This window comes from Heliangelus exortis, chromosome 2 (genome assembly GCF_036169615.1).
Source record: "Heliangelus exortis chromosome 2, bHelExo1.hap1, whole genome shotgun sequence".
In the NCBI taxonomy this organism is placed as follows: Eukaryota; Metazoa; Chordata; class Aves; order Apodiformes; family Trochilidae; genus Heliangelus; species Heliangelus exortis.
In genome coordinates, this window is record NC_092423.1 from 32,004,988 (window position 1) to 32,031,256 (window position 26,269).

The 26,269-nt window shown below is 38.0% G+C and overlaps 1 protein-coding gene across 7 annotated transcripts in view; it reads right to left on the bottom strand.

Annotated features, from left to right (window-relative positions):
- Window positions 1-26,269, bottom strand: part of RBMS3 (RNA binding motif single stranded interacting protein 3) — a 706,618-nt gene that overhangs the window by 121,385 nt on the left and 558,964 nt on the right. For all 7 annotated transcript variants that reach the window (XM_071735450.1, XM_071735452.1, XM_071735451.1 and 4 more), the window contains one exon: window positions 25,307-25,386. In XM_071735450.1, coding sequence (XP_071591551.1) covers window positions 25,307-25,386 — 80 coding nt within the window. The remainder of the gene's footprint in view (window positions 1-25,306; window positions 25,387-26,269) is intronic.

Sequence of the window (26,269 nt, forward strand, 5' to 3'; positions counted from 1 at the left end):
AAAATTTCAAGCTTCAAATAATTTGTCAGTCATTTGGACAGTAAAATGTACTCAGTGTGGAGACAGCTTTTCTCACTCACAGATGCCCACCTTGGCTGAGGTGCCCATCAATGGCTATGGCTCTTATACAAGAAGTGGTTGTATCTCCTTAAGTGTGAACTTCCCATCCTGCACAGAGAGTGCAGAATCATTAGTCTTAATGATTCAGTCAACTCACCTGAGGATACATCTGGTCATGACTGCTAGGCAAACCTTGGGAGTTCAATTCCCAACTTTGGCAGCAAAATTTATTTACACATAGATGATGAAAAATCAGCTTGAAAATGTAATACGAAACAATAAATCATATCTCTAGATATAGCTGTCTGCCATGAATAAAAACACCAAAAAACACCAAAATACATTTTAAACATAAAATGCTCCAAAAAGCATAGGATCCAACTAATTACACTAAAATCAGTTCTCACTAATCCCAATACTTAGACTTAGTCAGTCAGTAGAGATTAGTAGAATTACAAATGTTTGCTCTGGTCTCAAAATTAAGGTCCAGGTTTAGAAACCTGGGTTCTGTTCCTGTCTAAGTCTAAGAGAGTTATGTTTTGAGGTTTTCACAATGCCTTGGCAATTCAGGGGGCAAAATAGATTAATGTCACTGAGAGAGCAGGAGCCTTTGGAAGGCCAAGGCAACTCATCTGAGCAGGATGATGAGTACAAAAGGTACCAAACACTCCTACCCATCACCTCACAGAGTCTATGCCTCAATCTTTTCACTGAAGAAATTGGGATATTTTTCTTATATATAGGAACTGAAGGAAGATAACATTAATGGTATTTGAAAAACATCACTTTGAATACTGATGACAATAACCAGATTTCTTAATCTGTTTAAAGGATCTGACAGAAAAAAGGAGACAGTATCCCTGTATTTGTCCTAAACATGAACATGTATCCTCAGCCATGTGGAAAGAAAGGGGCAGCTGCAGTCACTGTTTGCCATTCTGTGACACCATCAGCCACTACAATCCTTCTCAAGCCCAGTCCTCCAGTAATGGTCCAAGTTTCATACAGTTCTACCCTCCAAAATCACTTAGATGAAGATTAGGTTTGTAGAAGTTCTCTAACCCTCCTAACATCCATGTTGACCTACTGTACATTTTAAGGCTCTGTAATGTTGCATATTTATGTTTGTTCTCAGATGAAACCTTAACTCTGAACAAAATGTTCCCCAAATTTTTAGCAAGCATCACTGAAGCTCAATTAAAACCCACTTGCCACTGATAACCTAGAAGAAGAGGAAAACCTTCCAAATCATGCTTTAAGTTCTTAACTTAAAGCACTGACTTCTTTTGCACCAGCTTTGCAGATATCCAAAACATCATTTCTTTATGTAGTATGAACAAGATCTTCAGGAACTTAGACAGAGAAACATGCATGCATTTTCTTTTACTCTCTCTGCCAACCTTCCCCTCTAAACATATAACCAGGTCTACAGGATGATTAAATAGGTAATTGAATGAGGCATGATGTGACATCTTACTGAAAGAGAAGAGGGCAAACACAAGCATTTAAACCTTTCTTCCAGTTCATGATAAGATACAGCAAGCACCATTATGTAGAATAGTCTTCATGTTACTTTAAATATCCTATACATCTCCCATAAAGCTTTTGTGTAAAATTCTTCCCTGCATATATAGAAATGAATCATATCACTCTATAACTGGCTATGCATTCATCCCTGAGCACACTATGCTTTAAATTGCAAAATCCATTTTTATTTTCTTTTTCATTTGTCACCTCACCACTGGAAGGAAGGTTTCCTGGAGCGTATTCCATTGCATGTCTGACAATATCAAGTGTCCCTTCAATACATTAGTATAAAAAATTGAGGATAAATGATTACATTTACATAAGGTCATTGAAGAAGTACAGGAGACAGAAAGCCTACATGATTCATTGTATCTTTTGCTACAAATCTCTGAGACTTCTTGATGAGACTACAGATACAATAAATAAACAACAGGGAAATAACTCGTTTTTTAGTACTCTAATAATTTTCAGGTATTTCCACGAATATTTGGATAAATAACCCTGACACAAATTTTGTCATCTGTCATCTCACAACACACCACCACGCTGCAGAGTGTTAGCCTCTCCCTGTCCTTACTCTAAGTCAGGCACTGAGAGATGAGGCACTGATAAATTTTTACCTCTGAGGCATTCTCCTCTTTAATTCTGAATTACTACATCATCTCAATCAATTTATAAATTCACAACATGTTAGTGCATTAAAGCTTTAAAACTGGTCACGCATGTGTGCTTGAAAAAATGTGGAAAAAAGAAGAAAATACTTGTAAAACATGTATAAAGCAGAAAGGTTGAGCATCCTCTGTAGGGCTAAAACACTCTTCAGGATACTAAGGGAGAATCTATAAATATTTAACATTGCTACAAGCAGAGGGATTAACAGAACAGAGCTCTTTGATCAATACTTGCAGCATCATGTATTATTTCCAACGGGCATGAGCAGCAAAATGCTATTTATTGACTAAAGTATGCTATACATCATTGAAGTTTAATACAAGGGGACATGAAATTCTCTCTTGATCAGGAGTAAGCCACTGACCTGACTGTAGCCTAATCAACCATTTCTTGCACTACAGTAATGCTTGATGGTTCCAAGCCTCATTTTCCTGTGAGCTTTCCAAACCGTGGACAAATCCAGTCTCCAACATCAAAAGATTAAAGTATTAGATCATTTAAGATGAAATTAAATAATGGTGGTGCAATAGAAAAAGTGGAGGAATGAGTAGTGAGAGGGTAAAAAGCACAAAATCACTTGGGTTTGTAGACTAATTAGGTGCTCAGGTAGTAGTTCTGAATAAGAAACATTTTTGTTTAATTTTTCTAGCTTATAAAAAGTTTTCTGGTAGCTTTTCTCCCAGTTTCATTTTATGCAGTGCCTTGCAAGCTTAAAGGGAAGAGCAAAGAGGAACACAGCAGCCAGCCAGAAATTAGTGCTTGTTGCAGCAAACCAGAAACCACCTGATCCCACCAATGGCCAGTTTGCCCCAGCCAGTGCTCTGTGTCTGAGACATAAAAAGAAAGTTCACGAAAGCAAACTGTACACACATGTGAAATAAACAGCCTATAAGATAACATTATTTGCCTTGTCATTCTCAGTCTCTTAAGATATAATGTGGGCTTCTCACTCATTAATCTCACTGTAATACATACGAAATTACCTGGCACTACTTATGAAAAATCAACCTGTGAACCTAACTCTGCTCTTTTACACTTCATATTTTTCCATTAGTGAAATGCCTTGAAACAAATGGTGTGGTTCCCACCCTTCATGTTAACCACTGCTGCACATTTGACAGCAAAGGAAAAGCAGGAACAAGGAGTTTCACATCAGGCATTGCTACCTCTAAGAACTTTTAAAGATAAATCATTGCAGTCCACTGTCCTCAAAGTCTGCACTCAATCTCCACCTTTTCTGATGTCATAACACCCAGTGTTTGTTGTATTTATATAAAAGCTTAGACTAGATAATATACTGGATAAAACCCCATAACCACAGAATCATAGGGGTTGCAAGGGACCTCTGGAGATCATCTAGTCCAACTTCCCTGCTAAAGCAGGTTCACCTGCAGCACATTGAACAGTATCATGTCCAGATGGCTTCTGAATATCTCCAGAAGAAGAGACTCCACAATCTATCCGGGCAGACTGTCCCAGTACTCTGTCACCCTCACAGTAAAGAAATTTTTCCAAGTGTTGAGATGAAACTTCCTTTGTTCCAGTTTGTGCCTATTGCCCCTTGTCTTGTCGCTGTGCACTACAGAAAAGAGTGTGGCTCATCATCTTGACTCCCACCTTTTGGATATTTATAAGGACTGGTAAGATCTCCTTTCAGCCTTCTCTTCTCCAGGCTAAACAGACCCAGGTGTCTCAGCCTGTCCTCATAAGAGAGGTGTTCCAGTTCTCTAATATTCTTCATATCTCTCCTCTGGACTCCCTCCATTAGTTCTTGTCTTTCTTGAACTGAGGGGCCCAGAATGGGACACAAAACCCCAGATATGTCCTCATTAGGGCAGAGTAAAGGGAGAGTATAACCTCCCTTTACCATCTGGCCACAGTCTGCTTCATGCACCCCAGGATGACACAGGCCTTCTTGGACACAAGACACATGGTTAAGTTGTCCACCAGGCCTCCCAGGTCCTTCTCTATAGAGCTGTCTTCCACCAGTTCAAGTTCTAATTCGTACTGGTGGTGCATGGGGTTATTCATCCCTAGATGAGGAGGACGCTACGCTTGCCTTTGTTGAACATCATCAGTTTCCCCTCCACCCAACCCCCCAGCCTGCCCAGGTCTCACTGAATGGCAGCAAGGCCTTCTGGTGTATCAGCCACTTCTCCAAATTTTGTGCCAACAGCAAACTTGCTGAAGGTACTCTCAGAAATACAGGTGGTACTTACTACATGTGCATTACTATAAAGTCCAGCAACATATACCTGTACAGCAGCAACACAGACAACAGATTTAGAGTCCATGTGAATCTCCCTCTGAATGTTGAACAGGGGTAAACTATTCCCACAATAGTCCACACCTGAAAATTGTGCTCAGCTGTTACTGAAGAGACCAAAATCTCATTGAAGTGTGGAGGACTTCCAGTGCACACAAGCTCAGTTGACTTTAGACCCACAATCTCCCAATGCTGAGATCATTTCCCATAACCTATATTTGACATTGCTGCACATTGCTGACTTTGAGCCTATGCGGCTTATTTGGAACTGGGTAAACTGAATAAAATGAAATATAACTTGCTTAGAAGGGAACTCTCTCAATTTTTCCTTCCCAGATGCATTTTCTGTTACTCAGTTCAAGTAGTCCAAAGTGACTGAGTGTACCTGACCTAGTCTTTTTAAAGGGCTCATATTTGCTTTTCAATCTCATCCTCACTGACATTTTATCACATCCAGGAAGCAAAGTGGAGCTTCTCATGCAAATTCTGAATAAACTTCTCCAAAATGTGAAATACAACTCCTATTTCTAAGGAGGAAAAATGTTGGCCTAGTAGACAATTGTAACATATTTCACTTTTTAATTTCATTTACCACATACATCTCTTGAGGTTTCTAAGTGATACATGTCAAAAACTAAATGTGAAAGTTCAAAGAAACCAGACAACACAACCATATACTCCCTTACACAAAAAGTCATTTATTCCCCAAGAACAATTCTTTAAGATAGTTCTTTAAACTATCTTAGTATTTTTTCTTTTCAAATATGGACCTCCTTTCCCTATCAAAGTATTTTGAATTTTCTTCTGCAGTTATAACCTTTCCTTACGATTCATCAAGAGTTATGATAGCACTTTATGATGGCTTTTAATAATCACACATAAATCTAAACACCTACAAGGGATTTCAGAGAATAAATTTCATCTGACTCTGAAATAAGAAGTCACCAACTTTGAAAGGCTGCCACCTCAAGCTATGAGACTGAGTTGTTTTTTACAGCTGGTTTAAAAAGTACAAACAACTCCGCAATGCAAAAAACCAAGGAAACCAAATCAAACGCTGCAATCATTGAAAGTTATGATAGAGAAGAAGAAACCACAAACTGAATGAAATCTGAAAAGCTAAATCCTTTCCAGCACTGCAGCCAGCCCACAAAAACGCTTTTGGGAATCTGAAGCAAATGATGGATATTTTCTTGGACGACAGCAGGACTGATGCACAGAACACATTGTCTATATAAATTATGTGAAGTGAATAGAAGAAGATGAAGATAAGAGGATGTATGCACTTAAAGAGGAACAAAGACATCAAGAGTAAGAGAAAATGTCCTGGGGGAAAATTTTAATGGCACTAAAGAGATGATGACTCATACCTAGAGAGACTCATACAGATGACAGTATATGCTGAGGTAGGTGGCCAGAGGCAAACCACAGGTATACATCCAATACATAAAAAAATAAGGAGAATAAGAGAAACGGTTATGCTAATGAATCTCTGTGCCATAAACCTCATTCACACCTTTTCTCCTTTTTAATGCAAACTGTATACATAAATGTATGTAAGGAATTTTAATGAGATGTACACTTTAAATGTATTAAAATGAATTATGCAGGAAAGCAGCAGGAGAGCAACAGATGTAGAGATTCAAGGGTGACATGCTTAGTTTCACTTGATGAATGTTTGTTTTGTTGTTTTGAAAAATTAATGTAATAAAATATTTAAAGTGAACAAGAAACTTTAAAATTGACTTGGGGGATGGATTACTGGCTTACAAGGACAGGGTTTTATTAGGGTTTCATTAGAGAAAATATACTGCTGGCATCTGAATCAAGACTCTATGAACAGCCATTAAACAACTCTAGATATTTTAAGAATGTCTTACAATGTATTTCTGAACCATAGTATAATACCTCTCCTGGACCATGAGGCCAGAGAAAACAAAGTCTTCACAGCAAAATTACAGGACGCTCTTTTTAATTAAAAATGTGGTGGTATGATATGATATGATTGATATGATTGATATGATAATCTTCAAAAAACTCTGAAGGCTAACAGAAGATCAAGGCTATCCTCTGGCCCAAAAAAGTTACGGACCACTGCTTTTACTTATACCAAACAGTGACTAGATTAGTTCTAAAAACATCACTGACATTTAATAATCTTGCTTCTGGGTATTTAACCAAAGGAAGGAATTAGAATACTATGAGAATGCCTCCATCTGGTATTCTGTTCTTAAAAGTCTCTATTATCTTATCATCTGGAGAACAAATTTCTATGGTTTCTTTTAAACAATGGATCCCTGGATGTTCTTCAGCTTTGAAAACTACCTTTAGGTATTGAAATTCAGGCATCTAAACCAAAAGGACATCTTGAAAACCAAACAAGAGTTTCTCTGTCTAAGCTCTTCAGCTTTCATTGGCCAGAGCTATGAGGGAGTCAGTTTCATATGCTTCATACCCCAGTGCAGCCTGGACAGAATAGAAGGAAAAAGCAAGTACAAAGTTTTGGTTCCACTGCCTGAGGTAAAGTCCCAGAATTGTAAATAAGAGTGAGGTTGTAATGCCCAATGGAAAGTGATTGTGAATGAGGCCACAGGAGTTATTAAGTCATTAACCAACAGGAGTTATTAACACCATGCCTCAGGGAATCAGAAAATTTTCATTATTTTCAAAGAGCAAGAATATTCTTGAGAATATCCAGCCTCTTCTCCATGAGAAAATTGTTCATGAAATAAGTAAAGAACAGAGGAGGTTATGAGGACATAAATTGCATGCCGAGCCTTTGAAATGATAGCCTCGTGAGAAAGAACATGAATCAGAACTATTCTTTGATTTTCCTTGAACATAAAAACACAACACAAAAACTTCGCGTTGTCCAGTACTATGCTCTTTACCATTTAGAATGGCTGGTATCCAAGAAATGCAAAATAACCACGTATGAATGATACAGCTGCAAGGTTGTTCTGCAAAAACAAAAGAACTTTTTGTGGTCTAATAATGTTCCCTGACTCCAATCCATCCATGAACAAATCCCTACCAATAACAGCAGCGGGACTGAAAAACCTTCTGGGTAAAAAACATTGAAATTGCATAATATGTGGAAATTGTATTTTTGCAACAATTTAACCTCAAGCCTTATTTGTCTATCTGATAGACACCCTCTCTCCCCCCCAGTATCTTGATCCCCCTTAGTACAGTATCCACAAGCAGAATACATTTTTATGGTGGACTTTACCAAAGTATATTTTATTTTCATGAAAATTCAATTAAACAACAGAGTGCAATTATCTGTTTACTGGCACACAGGCTGTCCACATTAGTTCAGCTCTGCTTTGCTAAACTGTGTTCAACTGCTCAAAGCATTGAAATGCTTCATTACGAGATTTCATCAGACACCCCTGGCAGCAGCACTGTGGAACAGAAAATGGGATGCACAGTGCCCTCTGCTCTCCACATTTTGTCTGATGCTTTTAAAAAGCTGCCTCTGCTCCCTGCAGAAACTGTTTGTGAGTATATCAAAGGTTAGGACACTTTCATGTATATATGTTTTGTATTATCCATATCTTACATCGGCTGTTCCCTCCCTTTTTTTCAGCATGGAAAATTGAAGATTAACTGTGGTGGCTTTGCTTGTGCCTTACTTCAGCTCCAGTGCCTAAAAACCTGACAGTGATGGCATTTTACACTATATTAACCACATGCAGCCTTACATCCTGGTGTAACTTCCCACCAGCACACACGAAGCCACCCTGTCCCTGCACAGCTGAGCTGGCATGCACATGCTGATGGCACAACATACATCTGGTTGAAATGCCATTTACACTTGAAACTCCTGATGGAGCCAGAAAAAGCTTTGATCTTGGGAAACGTTTCAAGTGAGCTGTCCCCCTTCCTGAGGAAGACAGACCTCAAATCTAAAATGTCATGCACAATTACCCTAGAGTCCTTGACTCTCCATCTCCTAATAACTCCCAGCATTATGCAGGGTCTCCTCTTCTCTTCCCCCAGCAGTTTTCAGGGCCTGATTTTAGTGAAGTACAAGACTGGTCCTTCAGAAGTGGCTAAAAGGAGAGCCATGACTTAAGAAAAAAACAAAAGCAAAAAAAAAAACCAAAAACAAACCCGCCATTCATTCTTAAAAACTAAGCAGCAAAATGCAAAATATTAGGAAACAAATAGTAAGAACACTGCATTATACAGAATATGTAAAGATTTCCAAACGGTTTTTTATTCAATCCATGTTTGGAACCTCTCTAATTAGGACAAAATATCCCTCATCATGATGGTGGAACATACAGCTGATGTTCAGAATTAGGTTTGAATTGTGATTTAGTATTGCAGTTGTGTGTGCAATCGCTGTATCGTTCTCATGTTGTGATTTCCATATACTGCTATATTACTCTTCTGAATCAAGGGGTCAGATACATTTAAATATGTAAATTTGGTGTTAAAACTTTAAACTCTCCTGCTGCCTCAAGACATATTGGATAGACCATAGTCTGCAGGTCAGGGCAGTCCAAAGAAGTTGGTGAATTGTGGACCAGCAGCAAGGTTTTTTGTTTCTAAGGGGCCCAGAAAGTAAATCAGTGAGGTATCTCATGGTATCACATGCATGAGCTACCATCCCAACAGCCATCAGAGCAGTCTTTTGGTGCTCCACTTCTCCAAAAAGACCTGGAACAAACAGAATCCAGACAAGTGGTTTACTGTCCTTCAGGTGGTATGCCCCAGAGGTACTTCACTGAGTAACGGATTGGGTCATTCTGCTTGTCAGGGAAACAACAGGTATTACAAAGAGGAACATCTGGGATGGCATCTTTAGTCATCATCAGTCCTTGAATAAATGATGATGAGATGGAACTCATGAAGCAAAGTGGTGGAGTAGAACCCATGGAGGCAGGCCTACCAGAATTCCCTGTAGGCATATGTTCTCACCCTCACTGTGCCCAGGCAAGAGCTCTAAGTCATTCATATGATGAATGTATTAAGCTCACTTTAACACCACTAATCGCTAGTGCTGTTGTGAGACGGGGGTAGAATATCACCTCCAACACCTCCTCCTCCTTGGAAGAAGGCTCAGAGGAGATGGGCACAGGTGAGGTATACTCCCATGAAGCTCATGGAAGAATACAGGGCCTTGTAAAAAAGCTAAACTGATCTCAACACATAAGGCATCATTAAGTGGCCTTTGTTTTAGATAAACAGCATTATCAGTTGAGTGGATCACCAGTTCGTGTAAATGCACTTCCTTGATTTATTACTTGAGTTAATCAAAGAGGTGTGACTGTCCTCCTAAGCCATCCAGGCCAGGATGAACATGACTCTACAAGCCTCAGGCCCACATAAAGTATAAAAATGGGATAACTAACACAATAAATTTGGAAAAGAGCAATAGGTCTGAGCTGGCTTCAAGACATGTATTTCCTTTCCAGCCACAGGGGATGCTCAACATCATATAGCATATAGAAGCATATAGAGATCAGCTCTGGAAATCACATTTCTCCTGGGATTCCGCTGTATATAATAATTGCTGTATCATGCTTGTGTTGGGGCTCCAGCATATTGCTATATTGCTCTTCTAAACCACAATCCCAAATAATGTATAATATCTTGAAATAAGCAAGTCTTTTAATCCTGTAAAACACCAAACCCTTCTTATGTGAAATATCTGAAAGAACATAGGGAGGATTGGACTGTGACAGTCAGAAAAAGTCTCAGGAGGAAAAATGTTTTCTGTGGGTTGTTAAAATTACATTACTTAAAAAACAGTACATAGATACTCCAAACTTGCCCCTTTTTAGTTTTGTAATACAACAACAAAAAACCCCAATAATCATAACAAAGAATATAAATAGAGTAGATTAGAATCTTCTCTCTCAAACAAACAATAACAGCCATGGAAAAGCAGTGATGATTCTGTTAAGTGCCTACTCCCCAGCATCCTCTTCCTGTGAGCTCACAAGCCCAAAGACATTCTTAGTACTGTCATCTCCTTGTGCATGGAAATGAGCAACCAATTTTAAAACAAATAAAGGGAAAAAATGAAATTTAAAAAAATAAAACACCCAACAAACACTATAGAGGGCAAGTCTTTTAACCAGGAAATTAAAAACAGGATTTAACAAAAGCCTTAAGCATGTTTCTAATTTTGGTAAAGGACAAGACTCAGCATCTTAAAGACTTTTTGTCTGAACAGAGCTTTGAGATTTGCAGACAGACAACAGGCAATGAAAAAAATTCAACACACAGAAAAAAGAATTAAATTAGAAAAAACCCCAACCAAAATACACACACAAGAAACCCTCAAAAAACCAAAACCAAAACCAACAGAAAAATCTATTAGGATGTCAAATGCAAGGGAATGTGCTGAGAACTGGCTGTTTTTAAGACCGACGCAACTTTTAAAAGCTCGCACAGAAAAAGAGGAACTTTTTTGAGTTGATAGATGCTTTAGAGTTCTTACAAGAGAAAACAGGAAATACCTTACAAATTGTTATTTTAGTTTTTGGCAGATATTAGGGACTGACCTTTAAAGTACCACAAGAGCAAAAGGATATCCTCTCTGAAAGGAAAAAATCCTTTTCTAAGAGCTAAGCTCAATTACAGAAGCCCCTGAAAACAAATGGATGCATGGGAATGTGAATATTCATGGCTCAATTGCCCATCCAGCTCAGCTGAGATCTAATTCCAAGAGACAGGTATTTTGGCAAAAAAGCACTTGCCAACGAATTAAAAACAATATGTGGATGGAAGATGCAGGAAGCAATGGTTTGAAAAATTGGCACACAAATTCAAAACATCAGGAAACTTAATTCCTTAAAAAGGATTACCTAGGAAAACAGATTCATAATGCCTAAAACCAAAGCAAACCCCATAAAAACACCAAAAAACCCAACAACCTGGCTTTATGATGAGCCAATTAGCTTGAACTAAGATGTATGATTAAATAACAGATTTCTTTGAGATCTGCTAGTGAAAAAAATACACGGACAAGTTATGCATTAACTATTGGTACTATTCTTTGGACTCAAAGCTTCCTACATGATATGAAGGAAATCTTCCCTTCTTTCATCTCACCTTTCTTGTCATAAAGAATAGCCAAAGATTAATCAGTATATTACCCTGAGTTAATTCATTGGTGACATGCTTAAGTACTACAGACATGGAATTTAATGGGAATAGTTATGCATATTGAACAAACAAGAATGTCCAAAGCATTCAAAGTATAAAAAGAAAAGAAGTGTTTTTTAATGTAATTAGACATTAGTGTATCTCTATAAATTTGGTGATTCGGAGGAGTTACTAGTTTTTCCATAGACCACAGATATATTGATTTGTATCTCTCCAAAATGATTTTCATTTGTCTTTAAGAAAAAGATTAAAAATCATCCTTCAAAACCTTGGCAGATGCTAAAAAATGAACTTTGTTCTCTCACCCAGATGTTCTCTCCCTATTCTTTAAATAGAAGGTTGAGGGTTGGGGAACAACTGTTGTTCAGGACAAAAATCAAGCATGCTCTTAAAATTCAAGTAAGGGTTATTCAAGTATGTGCCAGGAAACCTTTCTCAATCATGGTCATGAATGACAGTTCAGGGGAAAGAGACCCCAAACAGATGCATTTATACACAGACACACACAGTCCTATGAAAATCAGTTTTGATGAAAAATGGGCTGGCATGACAGGTGGGACCACAACTCAAATATTCCCATATTTGTAAGATGTATCTTCATCTACAAAAATCAACGATTCAAGGCAGATTCAGTCAACATCTTTCACATATATCAGAGCTCAAAAAGCACAAGCAAAACAGACAAAGCAAGACAAGTAGTTGTCATACAGATTTAGCTCCAATGATACAAACTTGTTACCAAGCTAGGTTATCAGACAACAGAAGGTTTCTCCTGTCTAGTCTGTCACATCATAAAACATTAAGAAACTGTGACTCTGCATAGAGAAAAGGACTGCAATAAATAGGCTGTAGGTTCAAGGCATTGGCACCCTGACTGCCTACCAAGAGTGGAGGAATCTGTGCTGTGTCTTTGCAGCCAGCAAAGACAGAAGAAGAGAAGTGACAAGATGCAGATGGTGTCTGATCTAGTGCTGCAGGCACAGGACTTACAGGTGCAGGACTGTATTTACAGAAGTTCAGAGTAGCAGAGGCTGCTCAAAACGTATGGATGAGATTTTTGAAATGCTGGCATAACAGAGAAGGTGACAGTGAGGCAATGCTAGCTGCAGAGAAAGCATGGCACTAAGCTTGCTGGGAACAGGAAAGAGTGATGGACAGCCATTCTGTTAATCAAGATACTCTCTCCTGGGTGCTCAGCAGATAAGATGCAATCAGTTTTTCTTTGCATAACTGCTTGTGCAGGCTAAGAAATACTAAAAAAGTAACAAAATTAGGATTAAAACAAAGAGCAAAGCTACAGTATTTCTAACAGCTGCAGCTATCTCACAGAATGCATGCATTGTGGAGTTTCCACTGTGGTACCCAACAAAGATTTGTCTGATCATGGGTCTGGTGGAATCACTGACATCCTAACTAACCTGGCATCATCTGTTCCCCTGACTGATCTTTTTCTGCCATGTCCCCCTTTAGATGCTGTACATAAATCGTTCATAAAACCATAGTTGGAACCTGTCAGCTGTGTTAGAAAACCAAGTTATTCTGATTTCTTAACTAGTGTTCGTAAGTTCTGACAGCAACATTTGATTTTATTAAATGCACTTGTGCTGGCTAAAGCTTTTCAGGATACCTCCTTAGGGCTCTATTACATGTTTCAGATTGAGAATGGACTGCTTGGGATTCATTGTGTTCCTGGAAAAAGGGCTAGATTACAATGGCAGTTTTGCACAGCAGTTACCGTTAGTCTCTGCCTGAATTGCTTTTCCCCTGCAGAAGGTTAAAAACATGAAAATAAATAGAATTAAGATTGTGTTTTTTTAGAAAACGTGTAGCAATCAGGCAGAAAGGTTTTCATGTTCACTGCTAGGTACAGGATCTGATGCATGAGAAATGGTAATGAGATAACAAATTACCCATTGATTCAGACCCGCCAGTAGTGAATGAAAACCATTATGTGGTGACTGCTCTTTTCTGGGGTCTGTTTGAAGTATGTTGGTGGTCCTCATGTATTTCCTAGGAGAAAAACATCTGCTGAACAAAAACCACTATCAAAATCAATGTAATTAGCATCTTTTTGAAACTCTTGGCTTTAAGGAAGGGTGGATCTTTTCCCTGATACTGAGCTGATCTTTCTTGTGTGACAAATAGAAGCTTTCAGCTTCCAAGTTGTTTTTATTGGATAAAGAAGCAGCTTTACTTCCCAGGTCTAGCAGTTTGGCTCCATCTATTAATTTTCATATACTTGATTATATTAATGTTGGTTAATGGTTGATAGTTTCAATTAAGTCTAGAATAGTTCAATACCCAAGAATCTATGCAATTTAATGGGACTGATGTACCTCTCTCTCAAACTATTTTTAAAAATGCCAATGATGTTAAACTAGGAACAGATAATGGAGGAGTAGTATAGGGCCCACTTATAAAAAAGGCCTTGTGTATGTCACTATTCTGACATCCAGAAAAACCTTCTGGACTCAAAGATCACACAAAATTGTCAGAACAGAAGAATCTTGAGTCATTCATATAATTATGTACATTTTCAGGGGTGCTAAACATTCTTTTCCAAAGTGAGTAAAAAAGCAACATAATTGGAAAAAAAGCTTTAAAATGAAACTTAAGCATACTCCAGTATCTTCAGTATTTTCCACCTTGACCTGTTACTGTCCCATCTACACATTTTATCTTCTTTGGACTGAAAATAAATCCCACTTTGGATTAATGCCTAGAACACAACATTAAAACCAGCAACCTGGGTCATGAGATTCACGAAGGAACTGCACTTGGTTGAAACTACTGGCAGGCAAAACACACACTTGCATAAATGACAAACTGCCTACCAACATTGACTATTCTTTCTCACATTATAATGGGTATGCTGGAACACAGATAACTCGTATGGAGAGGGGAGAACTGCTCAGCCTAAACTTGCATGCAACACATGCCATGCCTGTTGGAATCACAGCATCCTAAAGGAAAGGCAAGTTTCTTGGTGTTGCTGCTCACATGCAGGGAGAATACTCTCTGCTGTTAGAGAACTAAGCTCATTTTGCCCTGGTTTCTACTATAGCCACCTTAGGGGCTAGTCTGAAATAAGATAAATTAGAGATTAAATTAATCAATGACATCAACCCCTACATCACTGAAAGACAGGCTCTCACAATCTATTTACACTGTGCTACGAGGCTTATTTTGAACATCCCAAATGCTGAGGCTTTCATTACACTGTAAGGTAAAACTCAGCTGATGGAGAATTTCTGGAAAGAGAGAGCTTTGGAGGGCAGGTGCCCACTCATGGTGTTGTAACTGTGGGGAAGCTTGGAAAGGGAAATCCAGACAAGGATACAATTAGTAGGCTTCTGGGTCATATTTTCTTAATTTGAATATATACTTCAAAATTTTATGTAATAATTCTGAATTACAAAACTTTTCACCTAATCACAAAGTTCTGGTACTTACTGAAGGGGTTGAAGGGAAAGAAGGAAGGGAAAGGGAAGAAGAAGGGAGTGGAAGACTGGAAGAGGGCACAAAGGAAAAATGAGGAAAATGAAAGAGAACGGGAAAGGGAAAAGCAAGAAGTAAACAAGGCTCAGAATCAGAGAATTCACAGTGTAATCAGTAATCTAATTAAAAAAAAGGGTGACTGAGTTCAGTAATGTACTATTGTCACTGAAGAACTACCCATGACAACTGGAATATTTTTGGTAGTGATTTTTATTTGGTTAAAATTTGCATTTTTTTGAATTGGGAAGTTTTAGATAAAGTAAAACTTGTAAAACTTGACCTTTGAATAATACTTCCCCATCCCTTATCCATGCAGATTAAAAGTTAAATTATTCCTTTCCTTCTTCTCCATAATTTTTTTGGTTTCTTCTGCTTTGCTGAACAGCAGCAATTCCAGAAATACTGTGTACTCAAGGACCATTTATAGCATGGTGGGAAAAATACTACATACTACATATAAAATGCTGTTTTAATGAGCTTTAACAAAAAGGATAAATACAGAATCAGACATCCAGCACCTCTCTCCTCTCTCTTGATGTCTCTTACATTGTAGAAGGTAAATTACAGACACATCAGAGACAAAAGGCAGTCCTAGCAAAATGTAAGCTGTTTTGCCCCTCTTTAAAGTTCCTGTGATTGAACTTGGGAAAGACCTTCCTATGATCTTGTGATCAAATGCTGCCAGACAAGAAAGCCTAACAAAAATGGCCAAGCAATGGGGCTTTACAGCTGCTAAGGATTGCTGACCAGCATAACGACATTGTTGTTGTAACAAAAAAACCAAACCTCCTGCTTTCCCAGTGCTTTCAGACTCTGAAATACCTTTCTCTGTTGTGCAGTACCATTTGAAGAGGAGAAGGGGGAGAGAGAGATTTCAATTACTCAGGAGGCTCTTGGTATTCAAAACATATAGAAACTGCTCATCATATTTTGTCCAGATGAATCACAAAGGGAAAGATCTTCACATGCTACTTCAGACACTGCACTTTCTCATGGCAGAAACCCTTCAGAAGAGTCCTCAATGCTCCTCTGGTGGTAAGGGAAGATTTACCTTTGGAAGGAGGGAGGGAAGCACCCAAAGTGGCACACAGGAAAGACCAGGGAGGAAAGGTCTCATACACTTCTTTCTTGTTATATGTACCTTACCTTTCTCATTACACTCCTTACTTCACAGTCCTTCCCAAAGGCACCAGCACCAAATTTCTCCCAGAGTGCTTAAGGACACATTAAGCACCTGCAGGCTGACTTCTGTTCACAGAAGTACAGAGAATTTTGGCCACATTTATCCTCTATTTCAAACCACCTAATTCTTTGTAAACTCTTCCAGTAAAAATGCACTTGGAGGAAACCCTCCACACACAAGCCCTGGGGAAGGAAACCCACCTGAGAGCCCCTGTAAGGCTGTCTGCCACCCAAGCATCCTCAAAGGCAGCACCCACTGTGTCCCCATTGAGGCCTGCAGGCAGCAGAGTTTAGGAACACATCACCTAAATGCTTGCTGTTTTACAGTAGTGATATAAAATGTGGGAAAAATCAATACCCAGCTTTATTGGGATATCTTCGAAGGCTAATGCCAGAGGCTTCCACTTCTGGCTGAAATATTGGGGGTCCAGAGAAGTGTGTCAAATAATATCTATTTGTAAACTGTTAAGCTTCAATGGAACTTTTTTGTTCATGTTGGCCGGAGTTTATGGGGCAAAGGTTCAGACTGAAACTTCTGACTCAAACTTCCCTATACTTTGAATTTAAAAATTTGAAAGGGTGAAAGGGAAATAATTCCTCTTGGAAAAAAAAAAAAGCAACAAAAAAACCAAAACAAACCATAATTAAACCACTTGTTGGATTAAATTGAGCAAAACACACTATGGCCTCAAGTAGTTAGTCTGTGCTCAGCTACATTGATACCCTTGCTGAAGTTAGCTTTTTAAATGAGTTTTAAACTAGCTGGCTCAGGTGTGACAAAACTATAATGCAGCAGTAGGGCCTGCAAAGCAGATGTACTCCATCATTTAAAGTGTCCTGAAGGGACTAATAAAGTAATGCAGGAGAGGAAGAAACAGGAGGAGTTGTGCCACCGCTGGCCACAGTTGATGCAAAAGCAGAATTCCTCCTTGAAATCTGAATCCCATACAAATGACTTTACAACGTTCCACGTTGTTTCATGCTCCGATTTGCATGGTTTTATTTGCTTGTTTTGCTTTGTTTTAAATTGCCAGCCCCTTAGACCTAAACAATCCGAAATTCAAGCTGTGAATCTTTCTGGCTCGTAATTTTTTCCCTGCCATAACACCTGCACAACTTGTCTGTCTCATCTTGGATTTTAAAAGTGCATCCAAAGAACAGCACTGTCCCTGGACCAGAAACTTGTCGACACTTCTGCTGATGTATGAGGCCCAACAGAATTCATTGTGTATGCTCTCAGTTATGCTGGTTGTGTAGCAGTAACACACAGAAGGCACTTTTTTTTTGTACATCAGCAAATATATCTGCCTTTGCATATAAATGGAATGGATTTGTTGAATTTGAAGATTTACATAGCCAAAGAAAAAAAATCTTCAAAGCAAAAATGCACTTTGAGTTAAAAGAAAAAATGTATGTATTAGTTTAGATAACGTGAGACACAGGTCATTGCCACTAGGTATTAATGAATGAGAAAGGAATGCACTTCTTCATTTTTGTTGCAGACTTCTGGAAATCTCAGGAAAGATATGAGAGGTGATACTGTGAGAAAATGAAACAAGGAATGATCTTTTCTCATTTATATGCCATATTGTTCTCTAGCTTCAATCTTAGAAACCAAGTGAAAGATCTTAATGCAAACTGCAGCAATGCTGGTTTATACATCATGACCTGAATCCTTGTGGTACTACAAACTCATCTTTTCAAAAGGTTTTTGCAAAGTTGCAAAGTAAAAAATATCTGTGAAAGAATTTCTTATTAATATATATACATATAAATCCAGATTACAAAAGTCAGTATTTCATAATATGCTTATTTAAAATGCAAAAAGATATCGTTCTTTTCCTAAGAACTTGCAGGGCAGTACAAGCTCATATAAAACAGAAATAAACATTTGGCACATCAGATCTTTGATGCAATCCCTTCCATCATCTTTACATATTTTTTGGAAAAGCAGGCAGTACTCTGTCTTCTCTCAGAAATTCCCTGAAGAGCACAAACTATGTGATTATGCACTGATACACAGCTCCTATATTCTGACAAATTAACTCATATTATTTCAAGAAATGAGTGTCTATCAGCTATTGGGGTTTACTTAGTGAATATCTTGTTCCTTATTCTGCTATTTAAAGAAAGTCTTTGCTTGAGAAAAATAGAAATGAGATTAAGTCTTGAGAAGATGGGAACATTTTCTTTTTTTCTAGGAAGTATCTCTTATCTTTAAAGAACACACAATCTTCAAATTCCAAGAAATCTAGGAAATTCAGAATGGATCTTTGCAGCAAGGCATGGAATGTGTGCTATGAAACCAGAAGCATCTACACAGATGTCAGCACAGCAGGGACAACTGAAGGTTACATAAATATAATTCTGAAGAAAAAAAAAAAAGCAGGAGACAGTCCAAGAAACACATGATTTCAGTATAATCACAACCTATTGGAGATCCATAGTTGAAGAGTTGGTACAGGCTGAATCAACTACAAGCAATTCTTGGCTGAGTACCAGAAGAAAGGGGCAAGGGCAGGAGTCTCTGCTGGAGGTATGTGACAATCATGGCTCTAAAAGGGAGAGCAGAACGTGCAGAATTGATGAGGTTGGCCACAGCACCAAAACCACAAAATAAAGCCACGGAGACCTAATGGGAGAATTGCTTTCAAAGCAAAAGGTTTGCTATTTTCTACTAATTTAGTACCCACCTGGAAAGTTCATCTTTATGGCCTTCTCCTGCAAACTCTATGTTTGTGATGTCCAAAAAATGAAACTATTTCCTTAGGGAAAGTCTTCTGACAGCTGTGTACACCACTGAGGCACCTCTTAATATCCATCATAGAGCCCATTCTGCCACTGAGCAATATGTGAGAGAGACCTGAGCTGGGGATTGCCACCTGCACATTGCTGAGGATGTAGGAAGCACATGGGGTCCAGAGAAGGAGGAGTTACTCTGGGCTCATGGTCATCAGAAGGACTCAAGCAGGACAACAACAGAAGCAACTGAAGATTTTAACTGTCAAAGATGAAGAGTGGGAGCTGACAGAAGTGAAAGGGATGTTTAGAGGGTTTGAGATGTAAAAAAATAATTCTGCTAGCAATGATCTGAGCATGTATATTTGTGGAGCACAGAAAGCAAAAGATAACAGGGATTCCATAAAAAATTGCAGTCAAGAATTAGAAATAGGATAAACAAAGAGAAAATGCATTAAACAGTTACTTTTTACAGAGGTCTTTACATGGATTGTGTTTTCTGATACAGTAGGGAAGGACTTATATACTGCAGTCAGCAGATAGCAATGAAAACAGTTACAAAACCTTCTTAAAAGATAGATAAGATAGAAGATTTGCGTAACATTAACACCATTTACTTTAAAGGAACTCAGGATACAAGTTTGGGAATTTGGGTTTTTTGAATAAAGGATAACAATCTAAAGGTAACAATATGTAACAGTAAAAACCCTTTTTAAACTAGTTGCAGCAAATATTAGCAGTACCAAACCTAGCAGAATGCCCTTTATACTGTTTAAGTTCTCTGTAGCACTCAATAAATGTTTTAAGCTCATTACAAAGCAGTTTCCACCTTTGGCTGTTGTTTTGTCTTGTCTAAAATGCCAAATAAATATATACAGAGAGCTAGATAGAGAGAGACACAGATATTTATTGTAATGTATTATTTACCCTGATACAGTGAGATAAATTCCCCAAGCATATAGTTTTGGAAGAATTTTTCAGTGTTTTTTGTACGTAAATGAAGAGAAAATGAAATAAAAATATAATGCACCAAACTAAGATAAAGAAGCCAAAAAGGTATGAAACAAAACGTTTTAATTTCATTAAAAAAAAAGAAAAAATTACAGCATTACCAATGACAAACAAGATGTCATTTGTTCATCCACTAAGAGAAAAACAGAATAAAATGTTGCTACTATCCATTGCACAGGTAACCTTCAACTGGAATATTCTTGTCTTATGATCATTTCTGCCAAAATCTTCTAGCAAACATGCTGCTCTATGTACATTATTCCATGCTGACAGTCTGCTTCTCTGAAGCAAGTATTAGGTATTTGAATTTACTCTCCATGGCCAGAGAATCCAAGAGATGACCTGAGAGAAATATTTAAACTACCGAGGGAGGGAGAAAATATTCACTCATTCTGGTGAAATGAGTCTGTAAAAATGCAGTGCTTGGGACCATTTCAAGAAAAAAATGCACGGCAAATAATGATTCAAGCAAGATAAAAGGTATTTGCAAATACATATGTATTGTTCCAGACAATTTCTTTCTGTTTCAGAGTTTCTGCTCTAGCAAAAGTCAGTCCCAAAATGCCACAGTAGCTTTTTACTTATGGGGTTCTTAACTTACAAAAGAAAAGTACTTGCCTCTTCTTTCCTTTTGTCAGATGTTTGTAACCTGTCATTGAAATGAGCAACAAAAGCCACACAGAGCTTCTAGAAAAGAGGGAGATCTTTGACCGTACATTTCACCACTCAGATATCTGACTTTTCTGGACTTTTTTCATGAGATAGGAACTAGCCCAATGTCCTCTGATGACCAAAAGTATTTACAAAGCCAATGGAATTTAGGGAGATCTAGAAAATGATGTGAGGGAGTATAATGGAAGTAGTGATAGAGGATAATGTCTGCAATTGAAGCATGTTCCTGTGAAATTCTGGAGAGAAAAGTAAAAGCTAGTTAAGACTTTGCAGTTATTAAAAAAGAGAAAACTAAGCTTTTTCAAAGACATCCAAGGATATTGGGAGCTGTGCAAAAGCTCTTGTACCCTATGGTTGCCCATCCAAACAGAAATCAATCGGATACTGCCAGTAAAGATGGGAATTTTTACTTTTATTCAATGACTGTAAAATGTGATAGATTAGCAGCTGAATATCTAAAACGTCCCCTATTCACCAACAAAAAGAGATGAAGTACTGAAAGACTAAGGGTGAGCAACATTTATCATTAATAGTGCCCTTCACATCTTGATGGAGACATAGAGAACTCAGCCTGATTCATTCATTTTTTGAATCCCAGAGTAGCAATATAGGACCTATACAATAGTTTCACGTCGGGTGTACTCTCTGTGGAAGAAAAGAAATCCAATAGGTACCATGGTCTACTTATCTCAGAAAAACAGTGCTGATAAAGGGAAAACAAAAACAAACACAAAACCCACTAAAAAAATAATCACTCATAGCTACTCAGAATATTATGAAGTTTACACAGAATCTACCAAGCACTGAGAGTTTGCAGTTTTCTCAAGACAACTTTACTTTCTCAGTGTGAAAGAAATGCAAAGATATTAACTAATTATTTATGGGACAACCAATTATTTTGTATTGTATATCTAAGGCTGAACATCATTAAATGCTTAGTAGTTGAGCAAGCAGGACAGTGAAGCAATTCCCTTTGGAACAGAGAGAAGCCAAGGAACTGGACAGAGCAGCACCCTTAACAAGAATTATTCACTAAAATAGACACAATACTGCACAATTTATTTAGGCATTACACAGCACCTTTGACCAACAAAATGTTCCAAGTGTCAGAAAATAACCTTTACATTGTCTCTGGCTTGAAGTAGAATGGTCTGCAGCTGGAAGTGCTCAGCTCTACAATTTTAAGAGACAACAAGCAGACAGCAGCTGAAGCTAGAAAGGAATGATGTACTTTTGCCATGGAAACATAAAGACCACTGAGCCTCCATAGTGCCCTGTGTGCCTTCCTTTCCTTGCAGATGCAACATTTCTTTACCCTTTTCTGCCATGTTGTTGGCCTGTATCAGCTTAGATATATGACTCCTGGCTGGACTCAAACATCCAGGTATATAACGAGTCTCCTGTAATTTCTATCTTATTTTTAAGAAAAGCAAAAAACATCCAATGAAATTTACATCTTTGTTTCCAAGGAAACGCTTGTTGGGAAAAAGTTCTGTATTTAAAATGAATGTTTGAGATAATACTTGGTGAAGCTTAGCGACACTCCATGGTAACTTAGTGACAGTCCATGGTTTAGTCATTAGGAAAACCAGGGCCATGGTAACCAGTCTTTCTGATGGGCTGTTTTTAGCATCACATGAAAGCTACCTACTACAGTCCATCTTCCACTGTAACTTGGTAACCAGGCAAAGCCACCTCACAATACAAAAATACTTTAATCTACAGACATGTTTTTCTCACACACATAGCTCCCACTGTGTCACCAGGATCACATCTACCAAAACGATCCATCTGGTCCATAATCCCACTGCCTCAGGAACCAGGGTTGTGCACAAGTGGTCTGCAGTCAGGCTGATGACTTTCCTGATGGGCCTCACACAAACTTCTATGAGATGGCAAACCCAAACTAAAATATCAGAGCTTGGGTGAGAGAAGGTGTGGACAAAAATGTAAAACCCTCCTAGTTCACTGCTACACCTGAAACAAATCCAGCTGAAAATCCTAAATCAATTTAATTTAACCCTCAAATGATTGATTAATCTTCTCTCACAATAAGATCATGTCTTTGAGCAGCAGAGGTTAGTAACAGATAGTGTTGCATACTTCCGCTGATGTTCTTCAGTTCCTCATTTTTTAACTGAAATCCATAAAGAGGTCACAGCAGTAACTAGAGATTATTTTCTTTCTATGCCAATTACTGAGATGCTGTGAGGGTAATTTTCTGACTCTGATTGTAATTTTCCAAGTGCACTGGGAGATTTGATTTTCCTTCCTTCTCCACGCAGGAAGATAAGCAACTGCTAGGAGGGGGATAAAGCAAGATGATTCTATCTTTGCTGAGAGGCTTAAATACAGGTTTATAGCACAGATGAATAAAGTGAGTAGAAGCTCTAACAGAAAACTACATGAAGAAGAAACTAGGACTGAGTGTTTTTCCACTGGATCAAGGGTAAATGATTGAGAGTGGCCAGTACCACTTCAATCGGCACAACTACTCAACTGATCATGTTTGTCCTCTGGCTTCTTAAGAAGAAGAGGAATTAATACATTTTTTTTTTTTTAAAACATGGATTTGAAAAGTGCCCTACTCTAATAATGAGGCATAAATATTCTCTTTTATGTGGATCAAATACTCGATGATAATTTCTAATTATCTGTGTTTGGAGTTACAAAATCTGTCCTCCAAAAACAGAGGACAAAATGAGATCTCACAGATATCTACTGCATATTTGAGTGAGTTCAGTTACTCATTTAGCTGCTTTTTCCCAAGCTGTATTATGCTTTATCTGCATCTTTACCTGTACCTCAGGTAAATGAAAAGTCTTCAAATAGTTACTTCCCAGCTCATTCTTGCAACTAAATGCCATCTGATCACAACAATCACAAGAGAGACACAGTAGACAATTTTCCAACACGGACACCTCCTTCAGGAACTAAGAACTGATTCATGTCTTTGGAGATGGCAGCAAAAGTTATAACCATTAAAATAAAATTTCAATGTATCTCTTCAAATAAAAGTAAGTAATCATGCTATTTTATCAAGACTCCTATTCTAATGTCCTACATTGCTCATGTTGAATACCCAGAATATTCCTGACTAATTTAAAATTAAAGAAAAGGAAATTCTGTTCAGCTTCTAGCCCTCATTCTTTACCATGCAGCCTTTTTGTCTCAAGCAGACACTGTAAGAATATTCTGCTTCATTTCTGACTCAAATGATGTGTCCTCTCTGAGACAACAAGGAACATGACCACAAAGCATGCAGGTTACAATGTCAAAGCTGCATTTACTAATTCTTTGCTATTCACACTCTTTCCATTGGGTGTTGCTATGATATTAAATAGATTACTACTGGGACTCAATGTCTGCATACAGAAAGGCATGCCAAAGGTTTAAGGTTTCTGCCTATGTTGCTTTGCCCATTGTTCTGTTCAGCCTGAGTCTGTTCTACTTCAAAAAACTTGGTGATGTACTTCATTAGTTGGTGCTGAGAAAAATTGTCAATGACTACTTTTGAAAAAGAAATCCATAAAGTAGACTCTTTCAGCTTGTACTAAAAGTTTTATACTCTTTCATTAAGGTGATCTGACTAAAATTTAGATGTATATTGCAGCATTCACTTACAGTACTCAGTAGCTCTGCAGATGGCTCTCTTTTAATTAGAGTATTTAGTGCATCTTCTGCATAAAGAATCAGGCAATGAATAAGGAGGAATTTAATGAAAGTAACTAAAAAAGGAAATGGTTTAATGGAAGTTGAAAATTAAAAAAAAAAAAAAAAAGATATCTTATAATGCAATTTCCTGCATTATAAGGATTTCCTACTCTTTAGACAATCCAAGGAAGAAATCTTTGCAGATCTGTGGCCTCAGGGAGGTCTTGTCAAGCACAGAGAATCAGGCAACTTATCAGTAATCTTTGCACAGGTGATGACCACACGGATGACAACTGAAGATTTCAAAAGCAAGATACAGTCTGGAACTAGGCTTTCATTGCAGCACACACCACTGGATGTATTCTATTGATATCATCAGAAAATGACAGCATTACATTAAGTTATGGCACACACAAATGGTGTAAAATCACTTCCTATTTGAAATACCCTGAGTTAGTAACTAGAAACACTATCTAGTAACTATCTAGTAAGTAATAAAAAGCTATTACAACCTGGAATCCTGGCTATTTTTTCCTCTATAATGCAGTTGCTGATATAGTTTTTCTGAGGTTTGTTAGAAAAGCACCAGCATTTACTTACATGGACTTTGCTCTAATTAGAAAAAAATCACACACAATATGCACATTAAAAAGGAAAAAAGAAACTATAGCAAGACAACATGATTTTAGTATGTGGCTAGATTTACTGCTGTCAAACATAAATGATTGAATAATACTAACTTTAGCAAGGAAAAAATTCTTATGATAGGCTATAACCAGGAAAGCTGTATGTCCTCCTAGCAGGGCCAGCACAACCCCCTCTCAACATAAATACCAGCACTTCTGTATTCTAAACTCTTCAGTGATTTTTAAATTTCATAATTATGGCCAGACTTACCTGGTAGACCAGGTGGGGTTTTCAGGTATTTGCCGTTAAAATGTTGAATTACTACTTCACATTTTTCCGTAGACTCCATTCTGGAAAAAAGAAGAGGGTGGGATGGGGGAAGAAGCAACCCATGTTACTAGGCTGTTCTGAAAGTGCTCAGTCAGCAACAACAAAAAGCACAAGGATTAAAAAAAATAAAAAAAGGACAAGCGCAGATGCTGAGAGAAATCTTCAAAGCTGTTCTTGGTGACTTCTGCTGAGAAACTGTTTGAGCTCATTATGGTACAGTGTGGCTTGCAAGGAGGACCTGCCACCCTCAAAGCCCTGCAGCTGTGCTCCTGGCTGTGTGTGAGCCACAGTAGTGTCAATGAACAGTCCCCTTTTGGCTCTGGGGATCACCCTGAACAAGGACATTCTTTATGCTGTCACGTGCTTCTTGGAAAGGCAAAGGACGTGTTTCTAGATGCTCAGTGGATCCATAATAACTTCAAATGGCATGAAAAAAAACCCCAAACAAACAAAAACAAAACAAAACAAAAAACCCCAGGATTTGGAAAAGAACCCAGAGGATTAAGCAACAATTATTTAAAGGATTTCAGTGTTAAAAAAATAACCTGAAAAGACAGATTGTATTACAAAACCAAGACAATACATAAATGAATACTAGTAAGTCAAATTTTGGGGGAAGATAATAATGTACAAGTAATACCAGTAGGTGACATGCCTTACTGTTCATCTTATATTGCCTCAAGAAAACTTTAAGCACACAGACATTAAAACATTATCAGTGAACTGATACATTTATGATTGAAGGAACTGTAAAGAATACAAAGCTACTAGTGAAATCCCAAACCACGGCTATACTACATCTGGGAATTCAGTCTTTCAGGACTTTAAATCAACTGCACTCTAGTCCAGAGAGCAGGTGACTTTGCTACAGTTTGTACATAATATTTGAAGAGTGGAAGGAGT